This window comes from Linepithema humile, chromosome 6 (assembly GCF_040581485.1).
Source record: "Linepithema humile isolate Giens D197 chromosome 6, Lhum_UNIL_v1.0, whole genome shotgun sequence".
Classification (NCBI taxonomy): domain Eukaryota; kingdom Metazoa; phylum Arthropoda; class Insecta; order Hymenoptera; family Formicidae; genus Linepithema; species Linepithema humile.
In genome coordinates, this window is record NC_090133.1 from 12,055,892 (window position 1) to 12,083,042 (window position 27,151).

The 27,151-nt window shown below is 44.5% G+C and overlaps 1 protein-coding gene and 1 pseudogene across 1 annotated transcript; one reads left to right on the forward strand and one right to left on the reverse strand.

Annotated features, from left to right (window-relative positions):
* Nucleotides 1-1,734: 1,734 nt before the first annotated feature.
* On the reverse strand, nucleotides 1,735-3,260 carry LOC105669040 (uncharacterized; annotated as a pseudogene).
* Nucleotides 3,261-23,604: 20,344 nt separating this feature from the next.
* Nucleotides 23,605-24,923, forward strand: LOC137000699 (uncharacterized). The gene is made up of 3 exons (XM_067358038.1): nucleotides 23,605-23,894; nucleotides 24,161-24,389; nucleotides 24,459-24,923. Exons 1-3 carry the CDS (start codon nucleotides 23,605-23,607, stop codon nucleotides 24,921-24,923), a joined length of 984 nt encoding a protein of 327 aa, XP_067214139.1.
* The last annotated feature ends 2,228 nt before the right edge of the window (nucleotides 24,924-27,151 follow it).

The following is a 27,151-nucleotide window of genomic DNA, read 5'->3' on the forward strand; positions in this document are numbered from 1 at the left end:
TGACAAAAAAATGCAATATTATTTTGATGAAAAGTTTCGAAAGTAATAAGTTATAATTTAAATTGATTATGAATATAAATTGATTATAAACTCTTACATTATTTATTCATAAATAATATAAACAATATAAACAACTAAATTAATCATTATTCTTTTTTTTTATTTTTTAGACGTTTACATTAATTCCTCAAGATATCCAATATTCTGAATCTTCGCAGAATTCTTTCAAATCTTCACAAGTTATTGCAAATTACACTTCATCATCTTCAACTATATTCCCATTAATTTCTCAAGCTTTTTTAAGCGATCCTGAGAGTCCTACTTCCGCATCCGGTATAAGGGGAAAGAAACGCACAGAAGATGAAGCACTTTATGTAAAAAGAAGAACATCCAAAAAGCAAAAAAGTGAATCAACTATGGATGAAGCTGTTGAAGCGATAAAACAGATAGCCACACAGCCAATGCATTTTCCCCAATCTGATCGGCAGGATGCTATTGACTATTTTACAGCTTACATTGGGGCTAAGTTGAGAGAAATGTCCCCTGAGACTAGAAAGCGTTTAGAGGAAGAAATTATAAAACTACTATTTACTACTAATTAAGACAAAAAAAAGTTATATAATTTTTTCTGTCTAAAATTTATACAATGTCTTGTTAGCACATCTTTGTAGCGCATATTATTTATATAATGTATGCTTACGTGTGCAGGTGTGCACAAGAGGTTGTCTTTCTAAAAAACTAAAGATTTTTGTGAAAAAGAGATCACGCATGCATGTGTGTGTTTTATACACACATAATATACACTTTTGTGATATGCGCTAACAAAACTCTTTTTAATGAACCACGCATTGAAAATTAAAACTTACGAATTAAAGATTAGAATTTAATCATAACATAAAGATTAAAATTATTTAATTGACAGTGTTTAACAAAACGTTTTGTTGGAAGTTTTCTTCACTGAAATAAAGTTATTTTTCTAGATATAAAATACAATCCAATTAACTCGAACAAAACTTTCAAGTTGCAAAATAAGTATTCTGTACATTAATTGGATTTATTTGACAATTCGCAATTTTTAATTTTTAATGTATTATGCGATTTTATTAAGTTTTATTTTGCTTTTATTTTTTTGTTTTATATTTTGCGTCAAAGCATTTTATTAAATATTGTATTACACAAATATGTTAAAGTGAAATAATTTCATATTTGAAAGGTCTGTGATCGTAACGTAAACTGTTTAAAATATTAATTTTAAATTTGTTATAAATGTTATATTCAGATAAATAATAACTTTGTATAACGTAAAGATTTCTATAGTAAAAATATTATTCTCGAAGTTTAATGTAGAATTTTCTTCTATTCATATTTGACTAATTATGAAAAACTGTGATAATAAGATAATTTTTTTTCTAATAAATGTATGGGCTTACTACTAGTAATCGACACCAAATAATGAAATAATATTTTATTTAGTAACATATGCATATTTAATTATTCATTATGTATTATGCGCACACACACAAAGACTAATAAAAGAATCAAATATTTATTTTTAATATTTTATTACTGATAATATAATGTTTATTTTACTCTTTATAAGATTTAATACATAAGATATACTTTTTGACTTTATATACTAAGTTAAGAAAATTATTTTTAAGTATAAAATGAGTAATAATAAAAAATATGTAAAGCGAACATTTTATTTTTCTTTATTAAAATCTCTTTTTTCAGTTTTGATATATTTGAATTATTTTTTTCTTGCAAATCATTATATGTTCATGTATTTTGGCCAAGTACTACTCTCTCTTGTCATGATACAGCTCCAGGTCCGTTAAAATATATAGTCCACCTGTCTCGAAGGATGCGAGCATCAGTTGCATGGTGATTTCCACCTTGATGACACAATTGTGCTAAACCATTAGCTGCTTCTTGTCTCCATTCACCAGGTCTTATATAACCTATTAATTCATTTTCTTCATCAAGAAAATCTGATGGAGTATACATAGCACGACCTATATTTAGACTACGCAACATATTATGGAGACAGCAGCAAGCCATTGTGATTCGAGTTGCTTCATCAGGGTCGTATCTCATAGCTGTTCGAAAAATCTGAAATCTTGCACCCAATATACCGAATGCATTTTCTGAACAGCGTCTGGCACGTGATAACCTATCAAAATAATGCAACATATAATTCCATTTCTTTAATTAACATTAATATTCATAATTGATTAATTGTCATGTTATTTCATAATTTTGATTAAAAGATCATACAGATTTACATTCATACCTGTAGTTAAAAATTCTTCTATCTAACCGATTACGACACTGATCTTTTGGAAATGGAATGAGCAAGTATTTTGTGAGAGGGAAAATCTCATCACCAACCAGTACATAAGGAAAATTATCGACACATCCAGCAATTGGAGATGGTTGAGGCAAAGGAATATTATTGTTACTCAAATGAGATTTGAGACTACATTTGTTCCATATGTGAGAATCACTCATTCTTCCATTGGTACCTATATCTATGTATATAAATCTTAACTGTGCATCAACAACAGCCATTAAAACAATGCTGTAAAAATCTTTATAGTTGTAATAGGCTGATCCTGATGAAAGAGGAGGATCTATTCGCACATGCTTCCCACCTATTGCATCAATGCAATGATGAAAATTCCATCTTTGTTTATAATCATTAGCAATAATATCCCATTCTTCTGCAGATGATGATATTCGCAAAAATTCATCTTTTAAAACATTGATAAGCGCTGCAGATACTTCTCTTATTATGTTTGATATTGTGCTCTGACCAATTCTGAACTGCAGGCTAAGTGATTCTTGTGATTCTCCTGTAAACACAATTATTTCAAGAAAAAAGTAATATCAAAGCAATTAAAAAACGGCAAGTAAGAATCAAGCGCGGAAGATAATGTGCAATTTATACTTTATAAAGTATATTGTGAAGTATAAATTACGTATTGTTTTTATTGTGTTGATTTTTAGTTGATTTAATTTTCAATTTTAAAAAATATAAATTTTAATTTTTTAAGTATTATTGTTTTGTGTTTATATATTTTACCAGTAGCTAGATGACGCAAGGTGACGGAGAGTCTCTCAGAAGGAGGTATACTTTCTCTTAAATGCGTTTTCTTTTAAATAAGAGGTGTAACTTTTTCAACAAAATATTGAAAGACATCACTGTTCATACGCAGACATCTGCAAATATTATTCAAATTGTTACTACTTTTATTCATTAAAAACAGTCCTTATTTATTGTTTACAGTTTTTTAATCTATTTAATATATTAATTGATTGATAAAAAGTGTACAGTACCTACAAAATCGATTTGGATCTTCAAACGCAAGTTCCAGAAATAGGTTATGATGCATACTTTTACATTTTCTTCGTAATAAGTATGGCTTGGTCCACACAGAACGTTTTACTTTACGTTTTTCTTGATCAACTGCTAGACACAATATTAGACACGCAGATAAAAATCTACGTTTTCGCTCTTTTAAAATTATTTCTCTTATATTTGACATAATGACTGGCATTACCGGCTTGGTTAATCAACAATAACCACACTGGTATTGCCAACCTATAGTGTGATTGATCAATCTGAAACTGTTAATTGTAACCTCAATCGCAATCGAGCTCGCAACCTATAGTGTGATTACGCCTTTAGAGAGATAACTGGGTTGGGTGTTAGGTAGGGTGTAGGTTGTACACGAGAAAAGAGATCGAATAGTTTTAACAAACACTTTACTGAATCTATATTGTTACAAACACTTATTAATTACAGTATTCAGAGAGATGTTACTTCGACTAAGACCGGAGTAGAACTATTCGAAAAATTCGGAGACTCTTTCTCCGCTACTTCTACGCTCTCCTATTACAACTGCTGGGTGTCTTCCTTTTGTACCCGGATTTTTGGGTTTTTGGAAAGGATTTTGTGGGGAACGAATTAAGATTTTGGATCCTTGAGGAAATCTTAGGATGGAGGAAAGTAATAAAGGTAGATTTCCAATAGGAAATCGAACTTAAGGATTAATGTCGGCGGGAATAAGGCGAGGTGCCTGGTGGTGTTTAGTGTAGACGCTATAAAATTTTGTAGTACACGTGCGTCGAAAGTAGCCTATTACGCGCATGCTTTACGTGCGGAAAGTAGCCAATTTCACACGCAACATATTACCGCACGCTTCAAATTTATTACCGCACGCTTCCGGTTTATTACCGCACGCTTCCGCTTTATTACCGCACGCTTCACTTATTATTTCATTACAAAGCAACGCCATCTCGCAGCGCGATAGAAAATAAATAGCCATTACTTCTTCCTTGTCTCAAAGTCTAATCTCAATCGCGCCCAACACGCAGTGACACATGTAAGAAACTGGTAAGGTAAAAAGCGCTCAGTCGATATAGGTAGAGAGAGGTAGGCGCGAATATGTTTATAAGAAGGCTTATGAGGGCTCTCACCGAAAAGCGAAATTGCTGGCATGGCCTAATTGGTCAAAAAATCCGGAGAGACGAGAAAAGGAGAATGATAAAAGAAAATCGCGAAGAGTTCTCGGGGCAGTTGGTGACCACTGTACTAAAAGACAAAAAAAAAACGAAAGCGAGAAAAGTGGCGAGAAGACGGTCAGAGAAATACAAAGAAGAAAATTGATAGACGAGCAGCTGAGATATAAGGTAACCACTCAAAAAAACAATTATTCGATAGTGCAACCGTTCTCTACGCGATGTTATGATATGTGTATTTATTTGATGTCACCTTTGGAAATAAATCGGCTTTAACGCTTTAAATTGTACGGCACGTAACCCGGCATATGTTACAAAGGAAAAACGGGTAATAAATTATATCTACGAGTTAATTGCATCTTCAATCTAATTGCATTCCTACTTCTTGCCGGTATCCTGACAAATTATCACAATAATAATCACAATAATAATTAACAGCTCGGGAACTTACACACGTGACACATCCAGTCGTTTCAAGTCAAAATGACCGACAAAAATCAGACAATATTAGAAGACAGCGATACACCTCCGGAGATCGCACAAATTGCAAAAAATACTATACAAGGTTTGTTGCCGCAAAAATCCAAAGAAAAATATACAGCCGCATACAAAAATTTTATAGACTGGACAATCAAAAAAAATATAAAATTATTTTCTGAGAACCAATGTTGGCATACTTCACACAATTGTCACAAATGTACAAACCATCCAGTGTATGGGCAACATACTTGATGCTGAAGACCACCCTCAATATCAACAATGATATTAATATATATAATTACGCTAAACTCACTTCATTTATGAAACAATTATCAAAAGGATACCAACCCAAAAAATCAAAAGTTTTAACATCATCACAAGTTAAAATATTTTTAAATGAAGCTGAAGATAACAAACATTTGCTTACAAAGGTAGCGTTTCAAATATAAAACTAAATTTTCACATTTAATAAAAAATTCTAAACATTATTTATACGTATTCGATTATCTACATGTATAAGCAATTATCTTACGTATACTCAATTATCTATACGTATATTCAATTATTTATAGGTAGCTATGATTTTTGGAATTTCTGGCGCATGTAGAAGAGAGGAACTAACGAAACTAACAATTAATAACATTGAAGATAAAGAGTCTATCCTTCTCATAAAAATTCCAACAACAAAAAATAGCAAACCAAGATCTTTTGTAATCGACGGTGAATTTTATGCTATTTGCAAAAAATATATAGCTTTGAGACCAAACAATGTTGAAACTTTAAGATTTTTTTTGAACTACCAGAACGGACGATGCACCAAACAGCCAGTTGGAATCAATAAATTTGGCAAAATGCCACAGGTCATTGCATCATATCTCAAACTACCGGAAGCAAATTCTTATACTGGACACACCTTCCGTCGTATTTCGGCCACACTACTGGCAGATTCAGGAGCTGATATAACAATGATAAAACGACATGGTGGATGGAAATCCAGCACAGTTGCTGAGGGATACATAGAAGACTCCTTGCAAAACAAAAAAAAAATCTATGACCAAATTACACAATCAATAATAGCCAGTTCTTCAACTTCACAAACATCAAAAACAAAGATAAATATCAATGATCAAGATACATCAACATTAAACACCATTAATAATGAAATTATAGATATAAATAATGAAAATGTAGACATCTCGAACAAAATATTGCATACACCACAAACTAAAAACATTTCAGTCACATTTACCAACTGCACAATAACCAACGCCAACATATTTAGTACAGAAAAAAAAGACTAATTTATTTTATTAATTTAATTTTTTTTCATTATTGTTATTGTAGTTATTGCAGAAAAAATTTATTTTATTTAAGTATCCAATTCAAATATTTTATGTAATGTATAAATATTTTATTTTATTTTATTTTATTTTTATTTTATTTATTTTTTCATATTTTTTTATTTCTTTAACCAAAGAAAGAATAATTTAATTTATTTTATACTGTTTCTTTTTTATTGACTTGTAGACAAAATGACTAAATAAAATATTTTTTATATTTAATAAAGTTAATATCATATTGACCCCCACCAGGGGGCTTAGCCCCCTGGACCCCCTTCCCCTCCCTTCACTCCCACGTCTTATCATTACACTTACCCCGCACTTATACTACAAAATAGCATATGTATCACGTGCGGGATGGCAATTGCCAACTCGTGGGTAGGGAGGGAATGGTCGCACGAGCCGAAGGCTCGTGCGACCATTCTCCCCTCCCTACCCACTCGTGGGCAATTGCCAACTTCCCGCACTTGATACACAATATACTATTATCGGTGCGAACATGATCGTCGCCGGAAACTCAAAGGACAATTTATCTTATCGGAAATCTCGATACGTAAAAGAATGTATGACGAACCCGAAATAATCTTAGCGAGTTTTATGGTTTTAATTTTATTTGTCCGGAGAGTTTGTCCGTTAGATTTTGTTAATGGAAAATTTTCCGTTTTTGAGGAATTTATTAAGGTAACATTTGTAAAGGCCAAATTTCCATTAAGATATATATATTTTTTCTCGATAAGATATGTAATGGACAAATTTCCATTAAGATATATATATTTTTCCTCGATAAGATATGTAACGGACAAATTTCCATTGGAGATCTCTTTGAGTTTTACCGACTGATCGTGAGAAAGTTGCGCAAAGAAGAACCGTGCAGGATGTAGGACGTAACATATTAATGTCAATTATATTTATCATATATAATAGTATATATCAATAAATTATCGTTAATTTGAACCTAAAACAATATATATTTGTATAAAAATTAGTGCACTTCTAGTTAAAATTAAAATTTTTTAAATATTTTATATTCGAATACTTTTATGAAATTATTTTAATAAAATTTTTATTTTTTGAAAAGTACAACTTTAAGCTTAAAAAATGTACTTTAAGTAGTATTATAATGGAAAAGAAGCATAACAAAATTTACCAAATACTGCAGCATGAGGGGGAGGGGGGGGGCTCGAAGGGGAGGGGCAAAGCTCGTTGGCAGTGCCAAGTTTTTTTGTATTTTTAAATAAATATTTTATTTTAATTAAATTTTTTTTAATTAAATTTTTATCAGTTTTATTTATACATTTTATGTATATTTTATGTATGTTTATTTTGAATTTGCACCTTGAATAATGTATCAGTTACTTTTCATGTTGGTAATATATTAAAAATTTAAATAATTATTAAAATATAAACATATTGGAGTGTCTTTTTTGGAACTTTGCCAGACCTTATCATTTATGAATTTTTGTGCTATATCACCTACTTTTTAAGCATTAAAATTATTTTTTAATTATTTTTGCACAGTTTGGATGTAACATTTATATTAAGTCAGTTATATATTAATTAAATTATTTTACATTCTAACACAAGTATTTTGTTTCATATTACACTTACATTCTGTGAAACAGATATTTTATTTTGAATATTCAAACTAAACTATTTTTTGTTGTAACATGTTTTTGGTTTGACTGCCACATGGATATGAAGCCATGGAAAGCTGATATGAAATATCTTTGGTTTGGTATCACAGTTTTGTTAAAATTTTTACAAAATATGCGAAATAAAACTATAATATCAAATCAAAGACATGTTAAACAAAAAATAATATAGTTAAAACATTCGAAATGATACTTATTATGTTTCACATAACGTAATTGTGATATCAAACACAAGACTTATGTAATTAGTTATTTTCTAATATTACCAATAAAACATCTGTTTCACAGAACATAAGTGTGATATGAAATAAAATACTTGTGTTATAATGTGAAATATTTTAATTAATATGTAATTAAGTTATTATGAAGGTAATTATACAGTATCGCTACCTCCACTCCGATTTTGATCCAATTACGCTTATTCGACGCGTTTTTGTGTTAAATAAAACTTTTCTATCTAAAAAAAGTGTCGCTCTGCCCCGCGAAGCGAGATATTAATCATTATGCCCTAACTACACCGAAAGATGATCCTGCTTGTGGCTCATCCGACCACTTTCGCCCGTCTACACTAAGTATAATTTTAGTGTTGTTATATTGGTACCATTGACTTTAAAACCGGTAATAATTTCAGTACCTAGCCTATAAAACAACCTTTCATCCGGTCTAAGGTAACCCGAAATGTTATTCTGTTCGACAGAAGATTATTTTTTATAGAAATATCTTTGCTTTTTATATGCAAATATTCTGGTGAGTGATTTGTTTTCACCGGCTTCCACTTCAAGGGAATTAATTTTGTGATTTTTGGTGTTAGATTTCTGTAAGAATATTTTTGAATATTTATGAATTATGAATGCACTAATCAACCTATTACAAAAATCAATATCAATAATATTAACAATAAAAAATGCTAAACAAAGAAAAGTATTTTATTTAATGAAACGAGAGATAATTGAAAAAAAAATTAGAGCAAGAAAATTACTTGCTGCAAGAATATTAAGAAAAAAGCGACGACGAATGTTTCAGAGATCATGTTGGATTCAACCTAAACTAACATTAAATATTTTTGGAAAATATTGGGAAGAACAAGTTCCTCTTTATACAGGTAATATTCATAATAGCTAATTGAAATTAAATTTAATACATTTTATTTTGACAACTTAATGAGTGTAATTTTTTTATATCTGTAGATGAATGCTTTTATGAAAAATTTCGAATGTCAAGAAATTCATTTAATAAGCTGTGTCAGGATTTGCATCCTTATCTTTTTGAATTCGACACACAATTTAGAACAACTATACCTGTACCCAAACGTATTGCTATAGCATTAACAATTTTAAAAGATCAAAGTGATTTTTGGACTGTAGCAGATCTTTTCCATGTGGGCAAAAGCACTGTGCCATATATATTGTATGAATTTTGTGATGCAGTGATTATATATTACAATTATCTTATCAAATTTTCTTCAACAGAAGAGGAAAGGGCAAAAATTGTTGAAGGATTTTGGAATCAATGGCAATTTTATAATTGCTTTGGGGCTATGGATGGTACTCATATACCAATATTGTGCCCAAGAAATTCTGTACAAGACTATTATAATTACAAGTCATTTTACTCTATAAACATGTTAGCAGTAGTGGACCACAAATATCGTTTTATGTAATATTTTCAAAAAATATCAATTAAGAAAAATATTTAATTAAAACTAGTAAAAGAGTAATAATAACTTTTATTTTACAGATATACACTTATTGGAGCTCCAGGAAGATGCAATGATGCTTCTATTTCCTCCTCGTTGTACGCCACCTTGTCGGTGAGGGGGCTCACCGTGGGATGGCCCGCTGGGGTCAGTCCGCGGTGCTAAGAGCGCACAGTTCCCTCTATGGAGGGAACGGGAGCCCGGCGATTTCCTCAGGGACTTGTCCCAATCGCCGGTAGGAGATGGGAACTCCGACTTCAAACCCCCGGGTGCCTGGACCCGTTAGGCGTGTTTTTCACGCTACCGGGAAGAGGAGTAAACCTCGATAAAAAATCCGGGACCTAGCCAGTTTCGTTAGCACGCCGGTGTTCCGGCATAACGGCCTCCAATTGCACATGGGGAGGCGGAGCGACTCACACCGTAACCCCAAGTATGGGGCCGGGGGCCGGTGCTTGCACGGAGCTTGCACGGGCCGTGAGGGTGGTAAAACCTCTATAAAAAGACCCTGGCTGGTCGGACTCGTCAGCTATGGTAGGCAACAGACCACTAGGTAGGCAACCGACCGACTAGGAGAAGGAAAACTTCGAGAACAAACCACAGGGTAGGAGGAGAGGGAGGTGCGTTACTCTCCCCTTCGGTTGTACCCGGACTCCGCGCATTCGGCCGGGGGTCCGTCGTCCCCGCGCTCGCGCGTCATTAACACACAAATTTGCACACACACACATCCTTGGCCTCCGCACTTTCTGGGCGCCTTCACCGCTGTAAAGATGCTTGGAAGTCGGGGGCCATGCATGCATCCGGCAGGGGGCCCCCGCGCATCATGTTGATGCGTGGGATGCCACTTTCCGCCTGCATTTACACACACACTCACTCATCATTCATACACATACACACACCATTCACACACACAAATATTCACTACATTCACGCCCGCCTGGGTGGGGACCTGTGGTCCGCCCCCGAGTCTGTGGGGCCCGAGCCGGCATGTGGTGGTGAGGGGGCGGCGGCTGCGCCGGGACGCGTTCCCAGGGGAATCCGCATCCTACCCGGGGGCGCGCTTTCGGTATACGCCGTCGCGCGTGATCCGCCGCATGTCGGGTCTCATGCAGGCGGGCAGCGCACAATGGTACTGAGGCGGAAAAAATTGATTTTTTAAAGTTTAAATTTTTAATTTAATTTTATCATAAAATTGATGTTTAAAGATTTAATATATCAATACTGAAATGTTTTTTTCTGTAAAACTTTCTATTTATTAAAATTTTTAATAAACAAAACTTAAAATATTTCTATTATAAAATATATCGTGGTAGGTAATATTCAATTGTCTTGTTTTTTTTTTATTAAAGATTATAATTATTATAAAATATTATATTTATTATAAAAATTTAAGTTTACTTTAAATCTTCCTTAGAAAATATTGCTTTAAAAATGTTTTTCTTAAAAAAAAAAAGGAAATATTAATTAGACGAAGTATTTCTTTATTACCCAAACCTCTCCAAAATGTATTCTTTGTCTAGAATGAAAGATAATCTTTCTAATTTAAAGAAACATCAATATCCAGCTGCGCATATTTGCGCCATTAAAAGAAATTCAAATTTTTATTCAAAGATGTTATGTTATAATGCATCATGCAACCAATGGCGCACTTTCGTCAACTTTTTTGTTGTTTCATATTTCTTTCATAGATGGTGTTTTGCTAAATGTTTCATCTCGTAAGTAAAAAATGTTTTAAAATGACATTAAAAGGATTAGAATTAATGTTGCTCTAGATCAAATAGTTTTTGAGCTGATGTATGTTTGTTTTTCCAAATTGATTCGATTAAATTCATTTCTGCATTCAGTATTTGCTGATATATATGTATTATAAAAATATTAATTACATTTTATTTCTGTAATATTATATATAGAAGATTACATTTTATTTCCAACATAAATCGTTTGAGCCTTTAATTTTTTTATAATTCCTTTAAATTTATAATTTCTTTAATTTTATCATTTCCTTAATAATTTCCTTTAATTCCTTTAATTACTTCATATAACATTATTAATAATAAGTATTGCGTTCGCTGTTTAGTTTATAAAGATTTTAATTTTTAAGAGTTTGCTATATATAGTATATCATTGTTTTCTGTTCACATTAGATTACTCGTTTTATTTAACTTTTATTCTTATGACTTACATTTCCAATTTTTAATTTGTATAAATTATATATTAATACATTATATCATTCTTAAAATTTATGAGATTATTTCAAAATGACGACTTTTTCGATTTCTCGTGAACATTTGTCAGAAATAATTCTGACTAATAATTACAATATAGATAAAATTAAAATATTATTAAAAAGTAAATTTGCAAACTTAAAGACAAAACACTTGGAAAAAGTGATTCAAGATATTCAAAGACATTTTTTGTATTAATTGAAGAAAAAATGGTAAAACAGTCAAAGAAAATCTGATAGATTCGAAAAAGAAAATAGAAATTGGTTGAATGGAGTGTTAACAGTACAACTTGAAGAAGTTGACTCTGATGTGCAAAGTGAATCTCCAACAAAGAAAAAGGTAGGGAGGCCTCGAAAATCATTCAAAGAATGTTTTGATCGAGCAAAACGGTATAAGGCAAAGCATCTTCGTGAAACTTTTCCCATCGAACAGTTAAATTTGGCTGTCAAGAATGCATCAGATAATAATATAACGCGAGAATATATTGATACTAATCAAACATTAGCGATGATAACAAATGCAGATTTGAGTAAATATCAATATGAAGTAATTCGAGAAACATTAAAAAAAGTGGTTTCGATACTTTGCCTTTTTATAAGAAAGTTTTAGAAATTAAAAAGAAATGTTATCCTCGAGAAATGAAGATAACCGAAACGAAAGCTGAAATAGATCTTCAAAATTTATTAGATCACACTGCTGAAAGAATGTTCAAAAGTTTTGATATAATAACGATTGCAAACATCGACAAAGAAAAATTAATTTTAATTTCCAAATGGGGATGTGATGGGGCATCTGGTCAAAATGAATTCAAGCAAAAGTTTTTGGACAATTCAATAAACGCATCTGATGCATTCATGTACATGGCATCTACAGTGCCAATTCAATTAGTTTCGAACGATGATATCATGAAACAGTTTTGGCAAAACTCACGCCCATCAAGTCCAAGACTGTGTAGACCAATTCAGTTTAAATTCGCCAAAGAAACACCTGAATTGATTAAAAAAACAGTGCAAGACATAGAAAAGAAAATTTCAAACTTGCATGAAACAATAATAAATATATCCGGACATACTTTCAAAGTAAAACATAACATGTTATGTACAATGATTGATGGAAAAACAGCTCAATCGCTCACTGACACAAAATCATCATCAACTTGTTACATTTGTAAAGCGACTCCTCGAGAGATGAATAATCTTAATCGAATTCATCAAAAATCTTATGACGACAATGTTTTAAAACTCGGCTTATCTCCTCTACATGCGCGTATAAAATTTATGAAATGCATTCTTCATGTCGCTTATAATCTGTCTTTTAAAAAATGGTCAGTTACGAAAGAAACAAAAATTGAAAAAGAAAACAAAAAGAAAATCCAAAAAAAATTTCAATTTTAAACTGGTCTTAGAATAGATACGGTGCGTCAAGGCTGTGGAAATACAAATAATGGCAATACTTCGCGCCGTTTTTTTTCCCAGCCGAAGGTAACAGCAGAAATCACAGGAATAAACGAAAATTTAATTAAGCGTTTCTCAGTAATACTGGAAGTTATTACTTGCAGTGCTGTTATTGATCCGAAAAAATTTGGCATATATTCTTATGATATTGCAAAAATGTTTGTTGACTTGTATGGCTAGTATTACATGCCAGTAAGTGTTCACAAAGTTCTTCTTTATGGCGAAAAAATTATTACTGCAGCAGTGCTTCCTATTAGTTTATTATCTAAAGAAGCACAAGAAGCTCGCAACAAAGATTATAAAAAATATCGAATTTATCATTCAAGAAAAATTAGTCGTTTAACTACAAGCGAAGATGTGTTGCATTAATTATTAATCTCATCTGATCCATATTTATTCAGTTTGCGAAAAGAACCAGCAAAAAGTATTTTACCATTAAGTAAAGATGCGAAATCTCTTTTCCAAGACAAATCTGAAAAACCTGACTAATTATTTATTTAAAAAATTATTCTTATTATTTTTGCAATAATATAATAATTAAAAATTTAATAAATTTTTATTGATAAATCACTATCTTTAAGTTAAAAAAATAATTATGACTATCTATTGGAATTAAAAAGTTACATAATTTTTTCTGAAAGTATGCGTTCTAGCACCACTGTGCGGCGGGGCGGGTCTCCCTCTGGCCGGTCGGTGACGTGCGCCGAGCGGGCCAGTGTCTTTTTGGGGGCCCGTGAGGCGTGCGCGCCAATTTGTGTGCGGAGGTCCGGGACAACAACGCGGAAGTCTTAGGCCAAGGTGGAAAGCATCGTGCCGAGGGCGGAATGATCGCAGAGACTATAAAAATGTGCGGTCGCAAACGATCCCTGTGGAGCACCTGGCGCAACCCCACAGTATATTAGTCGCCTTACCCCGGCAAGAAGACTCTGCCGGGGCTTTTGTTTCCTGCCACACTCGTGGGACAAGCAATGAAGACAATTACAAACAAAAACAAAAACATAAAGTGGGACGAATCTAACGACGACGACAATGATATTCAAAAAGGAATCGAGAGGGCACTGACGGAAACGCAAGGTGAGAGAGGCCCAATGGCCAGCCAGGCAACTGCGGCCGACAAAATGGGCGTTGGACGACTGCAGCGCGACGAAAGGACGGTATCGCATAGCAGGAATTCCTCGCCCGCTAGCGCAAAAACAAAGGGGAGAGAGGTATTTTCCTCCTCGAGTGGCGGGGAGGAGAGTGCCACCTTCCAAACCCCAAGGGGCAAACTGGGAGGGACGGTGGGTGGAAATATCTCAGGGAGATCGATGTCGAGCGGCACGGAGAGGGGAAGAGTCGCGAGGAAGGGGGAAGAAAGGCCAAAAAAGCTTAGAAAGAAGGGCAGGGCCACTCAGGATAGGGACCTCTTTGAGAGGTACAGTCGGCTCCTCAATGAGGTCAAAGTCCTCAGAGAGGAGAACGTGAGGCTCAGGGAGGATTTGGAGAGACTGAGGAGGAAGAGAACATCACCCCCTCCTCCTCCTGCTCCCGGCCCACCACCCCTCAGCCCGGTGCTGGGATCTATGAGGAGGGCGGCCGAGAGAGTGCAGGAGAAGGGATCCCCCCGACCGTCCGCGTGGGACCAGGCGGCGGGACAAACCTTGGCACGGAGGAGAGACGTCCTTTCCTCCCCCATTACGGTGGCGGGGGGAAAAATACTGAGGAGGTTGCCAGAGTTGCTGGAGGAGCTAATCCCAGCAATCCTGGCAAGGTTGGGGCTTATTCCCCCAGGGTACACGACAGGGAGGGAGTCTTCTCCTCCTAAAGAGGGGAGGGAGAAGGAACAGGGGAAAAAGACCATGGCCGTTCCCTCTTTCTCCACCACCCCCTCAAAGGAAACCCCGGGTCCCCGTGGGACCGGAGGAAAGGCGCCACCCGCTGCCGCCTCCGTTAAACAAGGAGCTACAAGGGACGGGGGAGCCTCCCCCCCCCCGCAGGCTCAGAACGTACGGGCCCGACCCACCACCCAGATATGGGCAAAGGTGATGGGGAAGAAAGAGAGGAAGGAAAAGGAGAAGGCTGCCCAATTAACCAAAGGCCAGGAAGGTAGGAAGGATCCGGCCAAACCGACGCCCCCAATGCCCCTAAAACCCGGAGACCCTCCAAGACGGCGGCGATTACAATCACCTGTCCGTTGGGAGATTACTTCGGGGTGATGAGGAAGGCGAGGAGCAAAGTCTCCCTCAAAGATTTGGGGATTGGGGATCTGAGGGCTGGGAAAGCCAGGACGGGCGTCACCATCCTGGAGATCCCGGGCCCAGAGGGCGGCAAAGAAACCGACTTATTGCCGAGGCCCTTAAAAAGGTTTTTAGGGGGCGGGAGGATTCGATTAGGGTCGTAAGACTCGTTAAAAAAGGGGAGTTACAGATCCGCGACCTCGACGAATCAGTCGAACTGAATGAGGTCGCGGAAACCGTGGCCGAGATGGGGGGATGCCCTCCCTCACTCATAAGAGTGGGATCCATCCGGCCCTCCCCAAATAGTATGGGCGCGGCCTGGGTGCAATGCCCTCTCTCCGCGGCGATTAAGGTCGCGGAGGTGGGCCGCATTCAGGTCGGCTGGGCAAAGGTAAGAACCTCTATGCTTGATGAGAGGTCCTTACAATGCTACCGGTGCCTCGAGAAGGGGCATGTACGTGCGAATTGTACGGGCCCGGTAGATAGAAGTGGGAGCTGCTAGAGGTGCGGCTCGACTGGGCACCAGGCACGGGAATGTGCAGCCCCGATGAGCTGCCCTGTATGCAGGGAAAAGGGGCTCCCCCACATCCATAGAGTGGGGGGTCCCGCGTGTAGGGCTTCCAGGCTTAGAGGACAGGCGGAAAGGAGGGGTGCTAATGCGGGCAGGGCTTCAGCCTTCGTGCCCGCCCAAAAGGCACCAAGAAAGGACATAGCAGCGAGAAGAGGAGAGGACGGGCGCGGCCTCGGCCCCCGCGTCCGCCCCTTCCGTAAGAGCTGCGGAGAAGATGGAGGTAGAGGAAGCGGGTACTCCGGGCGCGGCCTTGGCTCCCGAGCCGCCCCCGCTGAAACGGTGATAGAGGAGGCGGACACATCAGGCGCGGCTTTGACCCCCGCGCCCGCCCGAAATCAGTCGCGGAGGCGACGTCAGAAGAGGAGACCCCCTGGATAAAGCCGAAAGAGGAGAGGCCCAGGGGGGATTTTGAGCAGCGTGGCATTGGCAAAATTAAACCAACACCGACGGAGTCGGAGGTGATTAGCCTGGAGAATTCCGATTAGGACTGGCCATCTTTAAGGATACTCCAGACTAACGTGAACCACTCCGCCATGCCACAGGATCTTTTCCTACAAACCATGGCGGAGGGTGGGTCCGAATTGGGGGTGGCCTCGGAGCCCTACTGGACGCCGAAAGACCACCCTCAATGGATGACGGACCCCACTGGAGAGGGGGTCGCCATACACTGGCGGTCCTCCGAGAACTCCCCCCCCGTGCTCCCTGTTTGGGGCCGGGATGGAGTACGTGGCGGTAGGGGGAATACGTTCTCTTTGGGTGCTACGCCCCACCGGGATGGAAACCCCCCTTTTTTAAGATCTTTCTGTCGGGGCTGGGGGACTGTATTCGTCGATGCTTCCCCCGGCCCCCCATAGTCGCGGAAAATTTCAACGCCTGGTCGGTGTTATGGAATTCTTCGCAAACCGAAAGGAAAGGGGGGGGGGAATGGGGGATTAGGCGGCGCTCGGCCTGTGTCTTTTTAACACAGGCTCGAGGAGCACCTGCGTGCGTACCCGAGGGGAGTCCATCGTGGATCTCACGTGGGCTTCTCCGTCGGCCGCGCGCAGGTTAACGGGATGGAGGGTGGAAGAAGACCTTGATTCGGGATCCGATCACCGCTACATCGTGACCCCCACCGGGACGCTCGGCCGTCGCTCGGCCGTCGCCGGCGTAGCACCCAGAGGAAAGGATGGGTCTTCCGTAAGATGAGAACGTCCTGATGGCAGTCATTTTGGCGGAATCCTGGCCGATGCCATCCGGTCAGACGTAAACGTAGAACAGGAAGCCACGAGGATCGTTGACATGGTTGTGGACGCGTGTGACGCGTCCATGCCACAATCTAGATGGTCTCCCAAAAAGGTGATGCACTGGTGGACCGAGGAGATCGCCGAGCTTAGGCGTCTCTCCTCGGCCGCCAGGTGCAGATTCTTGCGGAAACGCAGAAGCAGGGACCACGCCGAAACGACTGAAGCTCTGGAGGGGTTTCGTACCGCGCGAAACGCCCTCCGAGCCGCCATCGGGACAGCAAAGGCCAGGGCCTGAGAGGAGTTGATCTCCACCCTGGACCGGGATCCGTGGGGGCGGCTCTTCAAAATAGTTTTTAAGAAGTTGAGACCAAGGGCGCCCCCGATTGCGGAGAGGCTCAAGCCGGAACTTTTCGGGAACATAGTGGACATACTGTTCCCAGTGGGGGGAACTATCATCCCTCCCCCCACGATAGGGGAGGTGTGGCCCGAGGAGCCGGCAGTCTCTGCAGAAGAGATGTCCGCAGTGCGGGCCAGGCTTGGCGGAGCAGCCAAGGTGCCTGGACCCGACGGAATTCCCGGCAGGACATGGGCCCTGGCGACGAGGGTGTTGGGCGACCGGCTAGGGCGGCTGTTTACCGCCTGCCTCAAGACCGGCGCCTTCCCCTCGCGGTGGAGGAGAATCAATCTGGTCCTCCTCCACAAAGATGGCAAGCCGCCGGAGCAACCCACCGCATACCGGCCTATATGCCTGCTGGACGAGGCGGGAAAGCTCTATGAGCGAGTGATAATGGGGCGTCTCGTTCGGCACCTGTCTCGGGGGGGTCCCACGTTAAGTGATACGACAGCACGGCTTCCGGGAGGGACGGTCTACCGTGGATGCAATACGCCACGTCCGCTTCTTCTTGGAAACCGTAGTGGAGGGGTGGGAGGTGGCACTTGCGGTATCGCTTGATATCGTGAACGCCTTCAACTCCCTCCCCTGGGACTGTCTAGGGGCAGCATTTCAACACTTTCAGCTGCCCCCGTACCTTCGGGCAGTCCTGTGGGACTACCTTCGGGGCAGGACGTTTGCATATAGAGACGGGACAGACGAGGTATGCGAGAGGAGGATGTACCGCGGGGTTCCACAGGGGTCTGTTTTGGGCCCGATGCTATAGAACCTCGGGTACGACGTAGTGCTCCGGGCGGCTCTTCCTCCGGGCTGTGACGTCATCTGTTACGCCGACAACACATTAGTCATGGCCCTAGGGAAAGACTGGAGAGAAGCGGCTGTTGCAACCGCAGCCGTGGCTAGCGTAGTGCGCGCAATACGGGACCTACAGTTAGAGGTGGCTATTCAGAAGACGGAGGCCCTGTTCTTCTACAGGAAGGCAGCAGGGAGACTACCCTCGACATACATCAACGTCGGAGGATCCCGTATCCTTGTAAAGTCTAAGATAAAAATCTCTGGAAATATCTGGGCCTCACCCTGGATAGACTCTGGGAGTTCACACAGCATTTTGATGCTCTCGCTCCCAGAGTGGACAGGATGGCAAACGCATTGTGTCGCCTCCTGCCCAATCTCGGCGGTCCAGGTGCCAAGGTGCGGCACCTATACACGAACACCGTCCGGTCGGTGTCCTTTTACGGGGCACCGATTTGGACAAATGACCTGATGGCCAATAAACGCGCTAGTGCCTTGGTTCAAAAGGCTGATAGGCGCATGGCCATCAGGGTCGCCCGCTGTTACCGGACAGTTTTGTACGTGGCGTCCACGACCCTGGCGGGGATGCCCCCGTTTAATCTGGTCGCTGCTGTACGCGCCGAGGTTTATCGGTGCGCGGTTAAGATCGGACGGAGCGGCATTTCCCCGGAAACCATCCCCAGGGAAGTGGAGAAGAAGAAGGTGAGGGCCCGGAGATGGGCGCTCAGAGTGGCAACACCGACTGGGCGAACACAATACTCCGGGTCTTCCAGGACTGCGGACCGTTGAGGCCATCCAGCCCTGCCTACAGGAGTAGGTAGGCAGGAGGGGAGGCGGAATATCGTTCCGTCTGGCGCAGGTTTTCACCGGACATGGATGTTTCGGTGACTATTTGTGCTGAATTGGTAAGGAGCGCACTACGCGGTGCCACCATTGCGCGGCTGACTCGGGACTCGGCGCGGCACACACTTGAGAAGTGCCCAGCGTGGGCCGTAGAGCGTCGGGCCTTGGTCGAAATGGTGGGCAAAGACCTCTCTTTCCCTTCCCTGGTTAGGGAGATGTTGGAGGGAGAGAAGGTGTGAGAGGCAATCTCCTCCTTCTGTGAGATGGTAATGTCTCGGAAGGAGGCTGAGAGAAGGGGGGAGGGAGACACGACCTCTTCTCAGAGAAGGAAGAAGAGGGGTCAAGAAGGAGTCAGTCAAGGCCACGCCCTCCGCGTCCAGGCGCGAACAACGCGCCGCGACAGGGCCGGAGGGAGATGGGAGAACTTAGCGACCTTTCTCTCTTTCAGTGGCTGGCTCCGGGGGGGGGGGTGGTCCACTGGGACCCCCCTTCGGGGCAAGAGGTACACGGTTTCCTCGCTAGAGGGACCGTGAGGAGCCCAGCAACTCCTGTAGGGCCGAGTCTCAATCGCTGGTAGGAGACGGAGACTCTGATTCCAAACCCCCGGGTGCCTGGACCCGTTAGACGTGTTATTCACGGCACCAGGATAGAGGAGTAAACCTCGATAAAAAATCCGAGACCTAGCCAGTCTCGTATAGCGAGCACGCCGGTGCTCCGGCATGACGGCTGGTCCGCCATTGCACGAGGAGGGGCGTGGCGACTTACACCGTAACCCCAAGTATGGGACCGGGGCCGATGCTTCGCACGGGCCGCGAGGGTGAGAAACCTCTATAAAGAGATCCGAGCAGGATTGGCTCGTTAGTCTTGGTTGACAACCGTCCTAGTGGAAAGAAAATCACAATAAAACACCCGGAGAAGACAACTTTGTTAACAAATTATAAAGGATAAAATCTGCATGTCGGACCTAGGAAGAAACGTACTCTCCTCGTCGTGCGCCACCTTGTCGTGGTGAGGGGGCTCACCGTGGGATGGCTCGCTGGAGTCGTTTCACGGTGTTAAGAGCGCACAGTTCCTTCTTCGAAGAAACAAGGGAACGGGGGTCCGGCGACCCTTATGGGACTCGTCCCGATTCGCCGGTAGGGGTTGGCGGCCCTGACTGCAATCGCCCGGATGCCTGGATCCGTTAGGAGTGTTTTTCACTCTACCGAGATAGAGGAGTAAACCTCGAGAAAAAATCCGAGGCCTGACCAACCTCGTTAGCACGACGGTGTTCCGGCATAACAGTCGGCCTCCCATGGCACGTGGAGGGGCGTGACGTCTCATACCGTAACCCCATGTCTGGGGCCGGGGGCCGGTGCTAGCTTTGCTAGGACGGGCTGCGAGGGTGGTAAAACCTCTATAAAAAGACCCGGGCTGGTCGAGCTCGTGAGCCATGGTAGGCCGCCGACCTAGGAGAAGGAACTCCGATAAAAAACCATAGGATTGGTGGGGGGGAGATGCGCTGCTCTCCTCCCCAGTTGTACCCGGACTCGGTGCATTCGGCCGGGGGTCGTCCCTCCCCGTGCTCGCGCGATCATCATTCACACACACAGACATTCATACACATATTCTTGATCCCCGTACTGTCTGGGCGCCTCTGCTGTCGCAAAGATGCCCGGAAGTCGGGGACCATGCATGCACTCGGCGGGGGGCTTCCGCGCATTGTGGTGATGCGTGGGACGCCATTTCCCGCGTTGCATACACTCACACATTCACTCATCTAGCACACACATACACACACCATTTTCACACACTCATACACTACTCACCTCATTCACGCCCGCCCGGGTGGGGACTTGTGGTCCGCCTTTGCGGGCCGGCATGTGGTGGTGAAGGGGCGGCGACTGCGTCGGGACGCGTTCCTCGGGGGAGTATTCTCGCATTCCGCCCGGGGGCGCGCTTTCGGGGCACGCCGTTGTTCTTGACCCGCCGCATGTTGGGCCTTATGCGGGCGGGTGGCGGAGCAGGTCTCCCCGCTGGCCGGTCGGTGGCGTGCGCCGAGCGGGCCAGTCGCTTTTTTGGGGGTCCGTGAAGCGTGCGCGCCGATTGATGCTGTGAGTCCGGGACAACAGCGCGGAAGTCTCAAGCCAAGGTAAAAGGCATCGTGCCGAGGGCTGAATGGCCGCAGAGACTATAAAAAAGTGCGGTTGCAAACGATCCCTGTGGGGCACCTGGCGCAACCCCAGTATTTTAGTCGCCTTATCCCGGCAAAGAGGCTCTGCCGGGATGGACTGATTGTTTCCTATCAAATTCGTCGGACTAAAATAGAGACAAAACAAAATACAAAAACAAACACAAGGGACGGATTAAACAATGACGAGCTATACAATCGGGTACTAAGTTGGCATTGCCCGAAATACAAGAAGGAAGGGGTACAGGAGCTGGACGGGACGTAGTCGCCGACAGAACTATCGTCGGTCGACTGCGGAGCGACATTAGGATGTCCAGGACTAGCGGAAATTCCTCTCCCGTTAGTACAAAAAAGAAGGCCAGGGGAGCGGTCTCCTCCTCGAGCGATTGCGAGGATGAAGACGCGCTCTTTGGAACCCCGAGGAGAAGAATAACGGGACTACCCGGAGAGGGAGTAGGGATAACGCCCCCGAATGAAGGAGTGGCTGAAGACGGAGCCGAAAAAAGGCCGAAAAAAGCCAGAAGAAGGGGAGTGGCTACCCCGGAGAGGGACCTCCTCCTCCTGAGAAAACAGAAGAAGCTCCGGAAGGAAGTTGATGAACTCCGGATGGAAAACCAGAGGTTGAGGAAGGAGATGGAGGAACTGAGGGGGAGGATTCCACTCTCTCCTCCTATCCCTACCCCGGCTATCGGTCCGCCTCCCATCAACCCAGTGCTGGGCTCGATGAGGAGAGTGGCCGGGATGGGGGAGGAGAAGGGGTCACCCCGACCGCCCGCGCAGGACCGGACGGCGGGGCAACCCAGAAGGGGAACAGAAAACGTACCTCCCCCCCTACCACTGGGGGAGAGGAGATCTGGAGGATGTTGCCGAGACTGCTTAAAGAGCTAATACCGGCAATCTTTGCTAGGCTGGGATATGTCCCACCCCCGGTCCCACCTCACAACAGCAGGGAAGGAGTTCCCCCCCTCCCCGAAGAAGAGGAAGAAGAGGGGTGAGAAGGGGAAAAAGGCCATGGCCGTTCCCCCTCCCTCCACCACCCCCTCTAAAGAAACCCCACGTCGGACTGGGGGAGGACCGGCTGCGGCCCCTGCGAAACCACCGGCCACACGGGAGGGGAGGCCCCCTCCGCAGCAGCAGCAGCGGAATATACCAACCTCCCTCGCCGCCAACCCCAGCTTTGCTGAGGTGGTGGAGAAGAGGAAAAGGACGAGAATGGCACAGGCGGCCAAGATGAAGCCCACTGGAGGACCACAGGAGGGAAAGGACCCGGCCAAAACCGCCCCCTCGACGATCCAAAAGATCCGGAGACTCCCCAGCATGGCGGCGATTACCGTCACGTGCTCGCAGGGGGAATATACCCGGATCATGAGGGAGGCGAAAGGCAGGATTGACCTCAACGATCTTGGGATCGGACATGAAGCTTGGGAAAGCCAGGACGGGGGCCACCCGCCTGGAAATACCGAGCCCAAATAGTGAAAAGAAAGCCGATGCCCTGGCCGAGGCCCTAAATAAGGTTTTCCAAGGGAGGGAAAGCATAAGGGTGGTTAGGCCCTCTAAAACGGGGGAGTTGCGGTTACGCGACCTTGACGAATCATTGGACACGGTAGAAATCGCGGCTGCAGTAGCCGGGGTGGGCTGTTGCCCCCCCCAAACAGGTCAAGGTTGGACCCATCAGGCTCTCCGTGGGGGGAAATGGAATGGGCATAGCCTGCGTGCAGTGCTCCCTCAACGCGGCAATCAAAGTCGCGAGAGAGGGCCGCATCAAGGTAGGGTGGGCAATTGTGGGGGTCTCTTTGCTAAATGAGAAACCCTTACAGTGTTATAAATGCTTGGAGACAGGCCACGTGCGGGTTAAATGCACGAGCACGTCTGATAGGAATAATGCCTGCTACAGGTGCGGCTCGACGGGACATGTCGCGAGAGACTGTGAGGCCCCCGTGAGCTGCCCTGTATGTAGGGATAAGGGGCTCCCTCACATACATAGAGTGGGGGGCCCTGCTTGTAAGGCCCCCAAAAATAGGGGAAATATGGGAAGGGTTGCCACCGTGGGTGCGGCCTTGGCCCCCGCGCCCATCCCTAAGTCACCCAAGCCCATGGGGAAGAGGACGAAGAAGGAGGAGAAGACGGGCGCGGCCTTAACCCCCGCGTCCGCTCCGGTCTTTCCTATCACGATGGAGGTGGAAAAAGCGGGACAACCGGGCGTGGCCTTGACACCTACGCCCACTCCTACTCCCGATATGGAAGTGGAAGAGGCGGGATCATCGGGTGTAGCGTCGGCCCCGGTGTCCGACCCCGCAGACGAGATGGAAGAGGAGGGGTCAGCGAGCGCGGCTTGAGACCCCGCGTCCGCCCCCGTATGTGCGGTTAAAGAGGAGGCGGGAATAACGGGCGTGACTTTAACAACTACGCCCGCCCGTAATACAGCCGCGAGGGCATTACGGGAGGATGATCCCTTCCCTGGCTCGAGGTGCTTGACCAGAGACCAGCAAGGAACTTTGTGCGGTGTGGTGATAAACACCGGAAATAAGGAGGCTGAGGTTGATCTCACGGGGGATTCTGAGTAGGACCATTCCCGCTTACCAGGATCCTCCAGGTGAACGCGAACCACTGCGCCATGGCCATGGACTTATTCCATCAGACCATGGCGGAGGGTGGGTTCAAATTGGGGGTGGTCTCGGAGCCTTACCGGATTCCGGAGGACCACCCCAATTGGTTTACGGACCCAACGAGGGAAAGGGCCGCCATTTTTTGGCGACCCCCCAAGGACTCTCGCCCGTGCTTCAAGTTTGGAGCCGGGCCTGGATTCGTGACGGTTGAGTGGGGGGAGTAGTGTATCCTAGGGTGTTACGCCCCACCTAGTTGGAAACTCCCTTTCTTCAAGACCTTCCTGTCGGAGCTGGGGGACTGCATACGCAAATGCCTCCCCCGGCCCACTATAGTCGCGGGGGACTTCAATGCGTGGTCTAAGCTATGGGGTTTCTCGCGAACCGACGAGAAAGGAGGGCAGATGGTGGATTGGGCGGCGGCACTCGGCCTGTGCGTGTTAAACACAGGTTCGAGGAGCACTTGCGTGCGTACCCGGGGGGAGTTCATCGTGGATCTCACGTGGGTTTCTCCGTCGGCCACGCGCAGAATCACGGGTTGGTGGGTGAAAGACCTTGACTCGAGGTCCGATCACAGGTATATTGTGATCGAGGCCTCGACCACTCCCACCGGACAGCTCAGCCGTCGTCGGCGCACCCGTAAAGCATGGGTCCTCAGAAAGATGAATGAGGACATCCTGATGGCGGACATTCTGGTGGAATCCTGGCCGAGGCCATCCGGCCAGGCTGTGGACCGCGTGTGAGGCGTCCATGTCACGATCAAAATGGTCCCCCGGCAAGGCTATGCACTGGTGGACCGAGGAGATTGCCGAGCTTAGGCGTCTCTCCTCGGCCGCCAGCCGCACATTCCTGCGCGCGCGCAGAAGAAGGAAGGATCACACCAGAGTGGCGGAAGCTCTGGAAGGGTTTCACGTCGCGCGTAACGCCCTCCGAGCCGCCATCAGGAAGGAGAAGGCCAGGGCATGGGAGGAGTTAACCTCCACCCTGGACCGAGATCCGTGGGGGCGACCCTTTAAGTTGGTGTTCAGGAAGCTGAGACCAAGGGCGCCTCCCACTGCGGAGAGACTGAAGTCGGCAATCCTCGGGAATGTTATTTGTTGTATGTTACACGTTGTTTCCCGTGGGGGAGATCAATATTCCTCCCCCTACGATCGGGGAGACGTGGCCCGAGGAACCGGCAGTCTCAGCAGAGGAGATGACCGCAGTGCAGGCTAGGCTTGGCGGTACGGCCAAGGCACCTGGATCCGACGGAATCCCCGGCAGGACATGGGCCCTGGCAGCGAAGGTGTTAAGTGACCGGATGGGGCGGCTTTTCACCGTGTGCCTTAGATCCGGCACTTTCCCCTCGCGGTGGAGGAGGGCCAATCTGGTCCTCCTCCACAAGGATAGCAAACCGCCGGAGCAACCCTCCGCATACCGGCCTATATGCTTGCTGGACAAAGCGGGCAAGCTCTATGAGCACACGTAGGACGCCTCGCCCAGCATCTGTCTCGGGGTGGTCCCACTTTGAACGATGGGCAGTTCGGCTTTCGAGAGGGGCGCCGCACAGTGGATGCGATACGCCACGTGCGCTCCTTCTCGGAAGCCGCGCTGGAGGGGGGGGAGGTTGCAATGGCAGTGTCATTGGACATTGTTAACGCCTTCAACTCTTTCCCCTGGGACTGTCTGGGGGCAGCATTCGACCACTTTCAGCTGCCCCCGTACCTCCAGGCGGTCCTGTGGGACTACCTCCGGGGCAGGACCTTTGAGTACACGGATGGGACGGGCACGGTATGCATGAGGCGGATGTACCGCGGAGTTCCACAGGGGTCTGTTTTGGGCCCGGCACTGTGGAATCTTGGGTACGATGTGGTGCTTCGAGCGGCCCTTCCTCCGGACTGTGACGTCGTTTGCTACGCCGACGACACGTTAGTTATGGCTTGAGGGAAAAATTGGAGAAAGGCCGCGGCTGTGTCGACCGCAGCCGTGGCCAGCGTAGTGCGCGCAATACGGGGCCTCGGGTTACAGGTGGCTCCTCAGAAAACGGAGGCCCTGTTTTTCCGCAGGAAGACAGGAGGGAGACCACCCCCGACATACATAAACGTCGGAGGGTCCCGTATCCCTGTGGGGTCCAAGATGAAGTATCTTGGCCTCACCCTGGATGGACTCTGGGAGTTTACTCAGCATTTCGATGCTCTCGCTCCCAGAGTGGACAGGATGGCGAACGCGTTGTGTCGCCTCCTGCCCAACCTCGGCGGTCCAAGTGCCAAAGTCAGGCACTTGTACACGAACACCGTCCGGTCGGTGTCACTTTATGGGGCACCGATTTGGGCGGGCGACCTGGTGGCCAACAAACGCGCCACTGCCTTAGTTAAAAGGGCGGATACAGTAGCGGCGGAAAGTATTTTGACAAGCACAATTTATAGAAAATAAATATTTATTTCTGAAACGAAGTTATAACAAAGTTATAATATTTGTCCAAAAGCAACAATGCCTCTCAGTAGAAAAGAAAGAAAAAACAAATATCACATTTAAAAACGAAAACTGCGTTATTTTTTACATTTTTTAAACAAATGTAGAAAGAAAGTATTTTGACAAAACCATTATCTGTTGCAACTTCCAAACAAAACCTGTAATTAACCACCGAAAATTAATTTGATTACATCAGAAGCCTTAATATTTAGTGGCAAAGCCCTTAGATTTGATCACAGCCGCACATCTTGCCGGCATAGAGTCAATAAGTTTGGTGATCACAGTTAATGGTATTTCCTTCCATTCTTCTGCAAGACAGGCTATCAGATCTTGTTTTCTGGAGAATTTTTTTTTTCTAATCCGTCTATCTAACTCTTCCCATAGATGTTCTATCGGGTTTAGGTCGGGACTCTGACTTGGCCACTCTAGAACTTTAATCTTCTTAGACGTAAAGAACTCTTTTACATGTGCAGAGGTGTGTTTTGGATCGTTATCCTACTGGAAAATCTAGTTTCTGGCA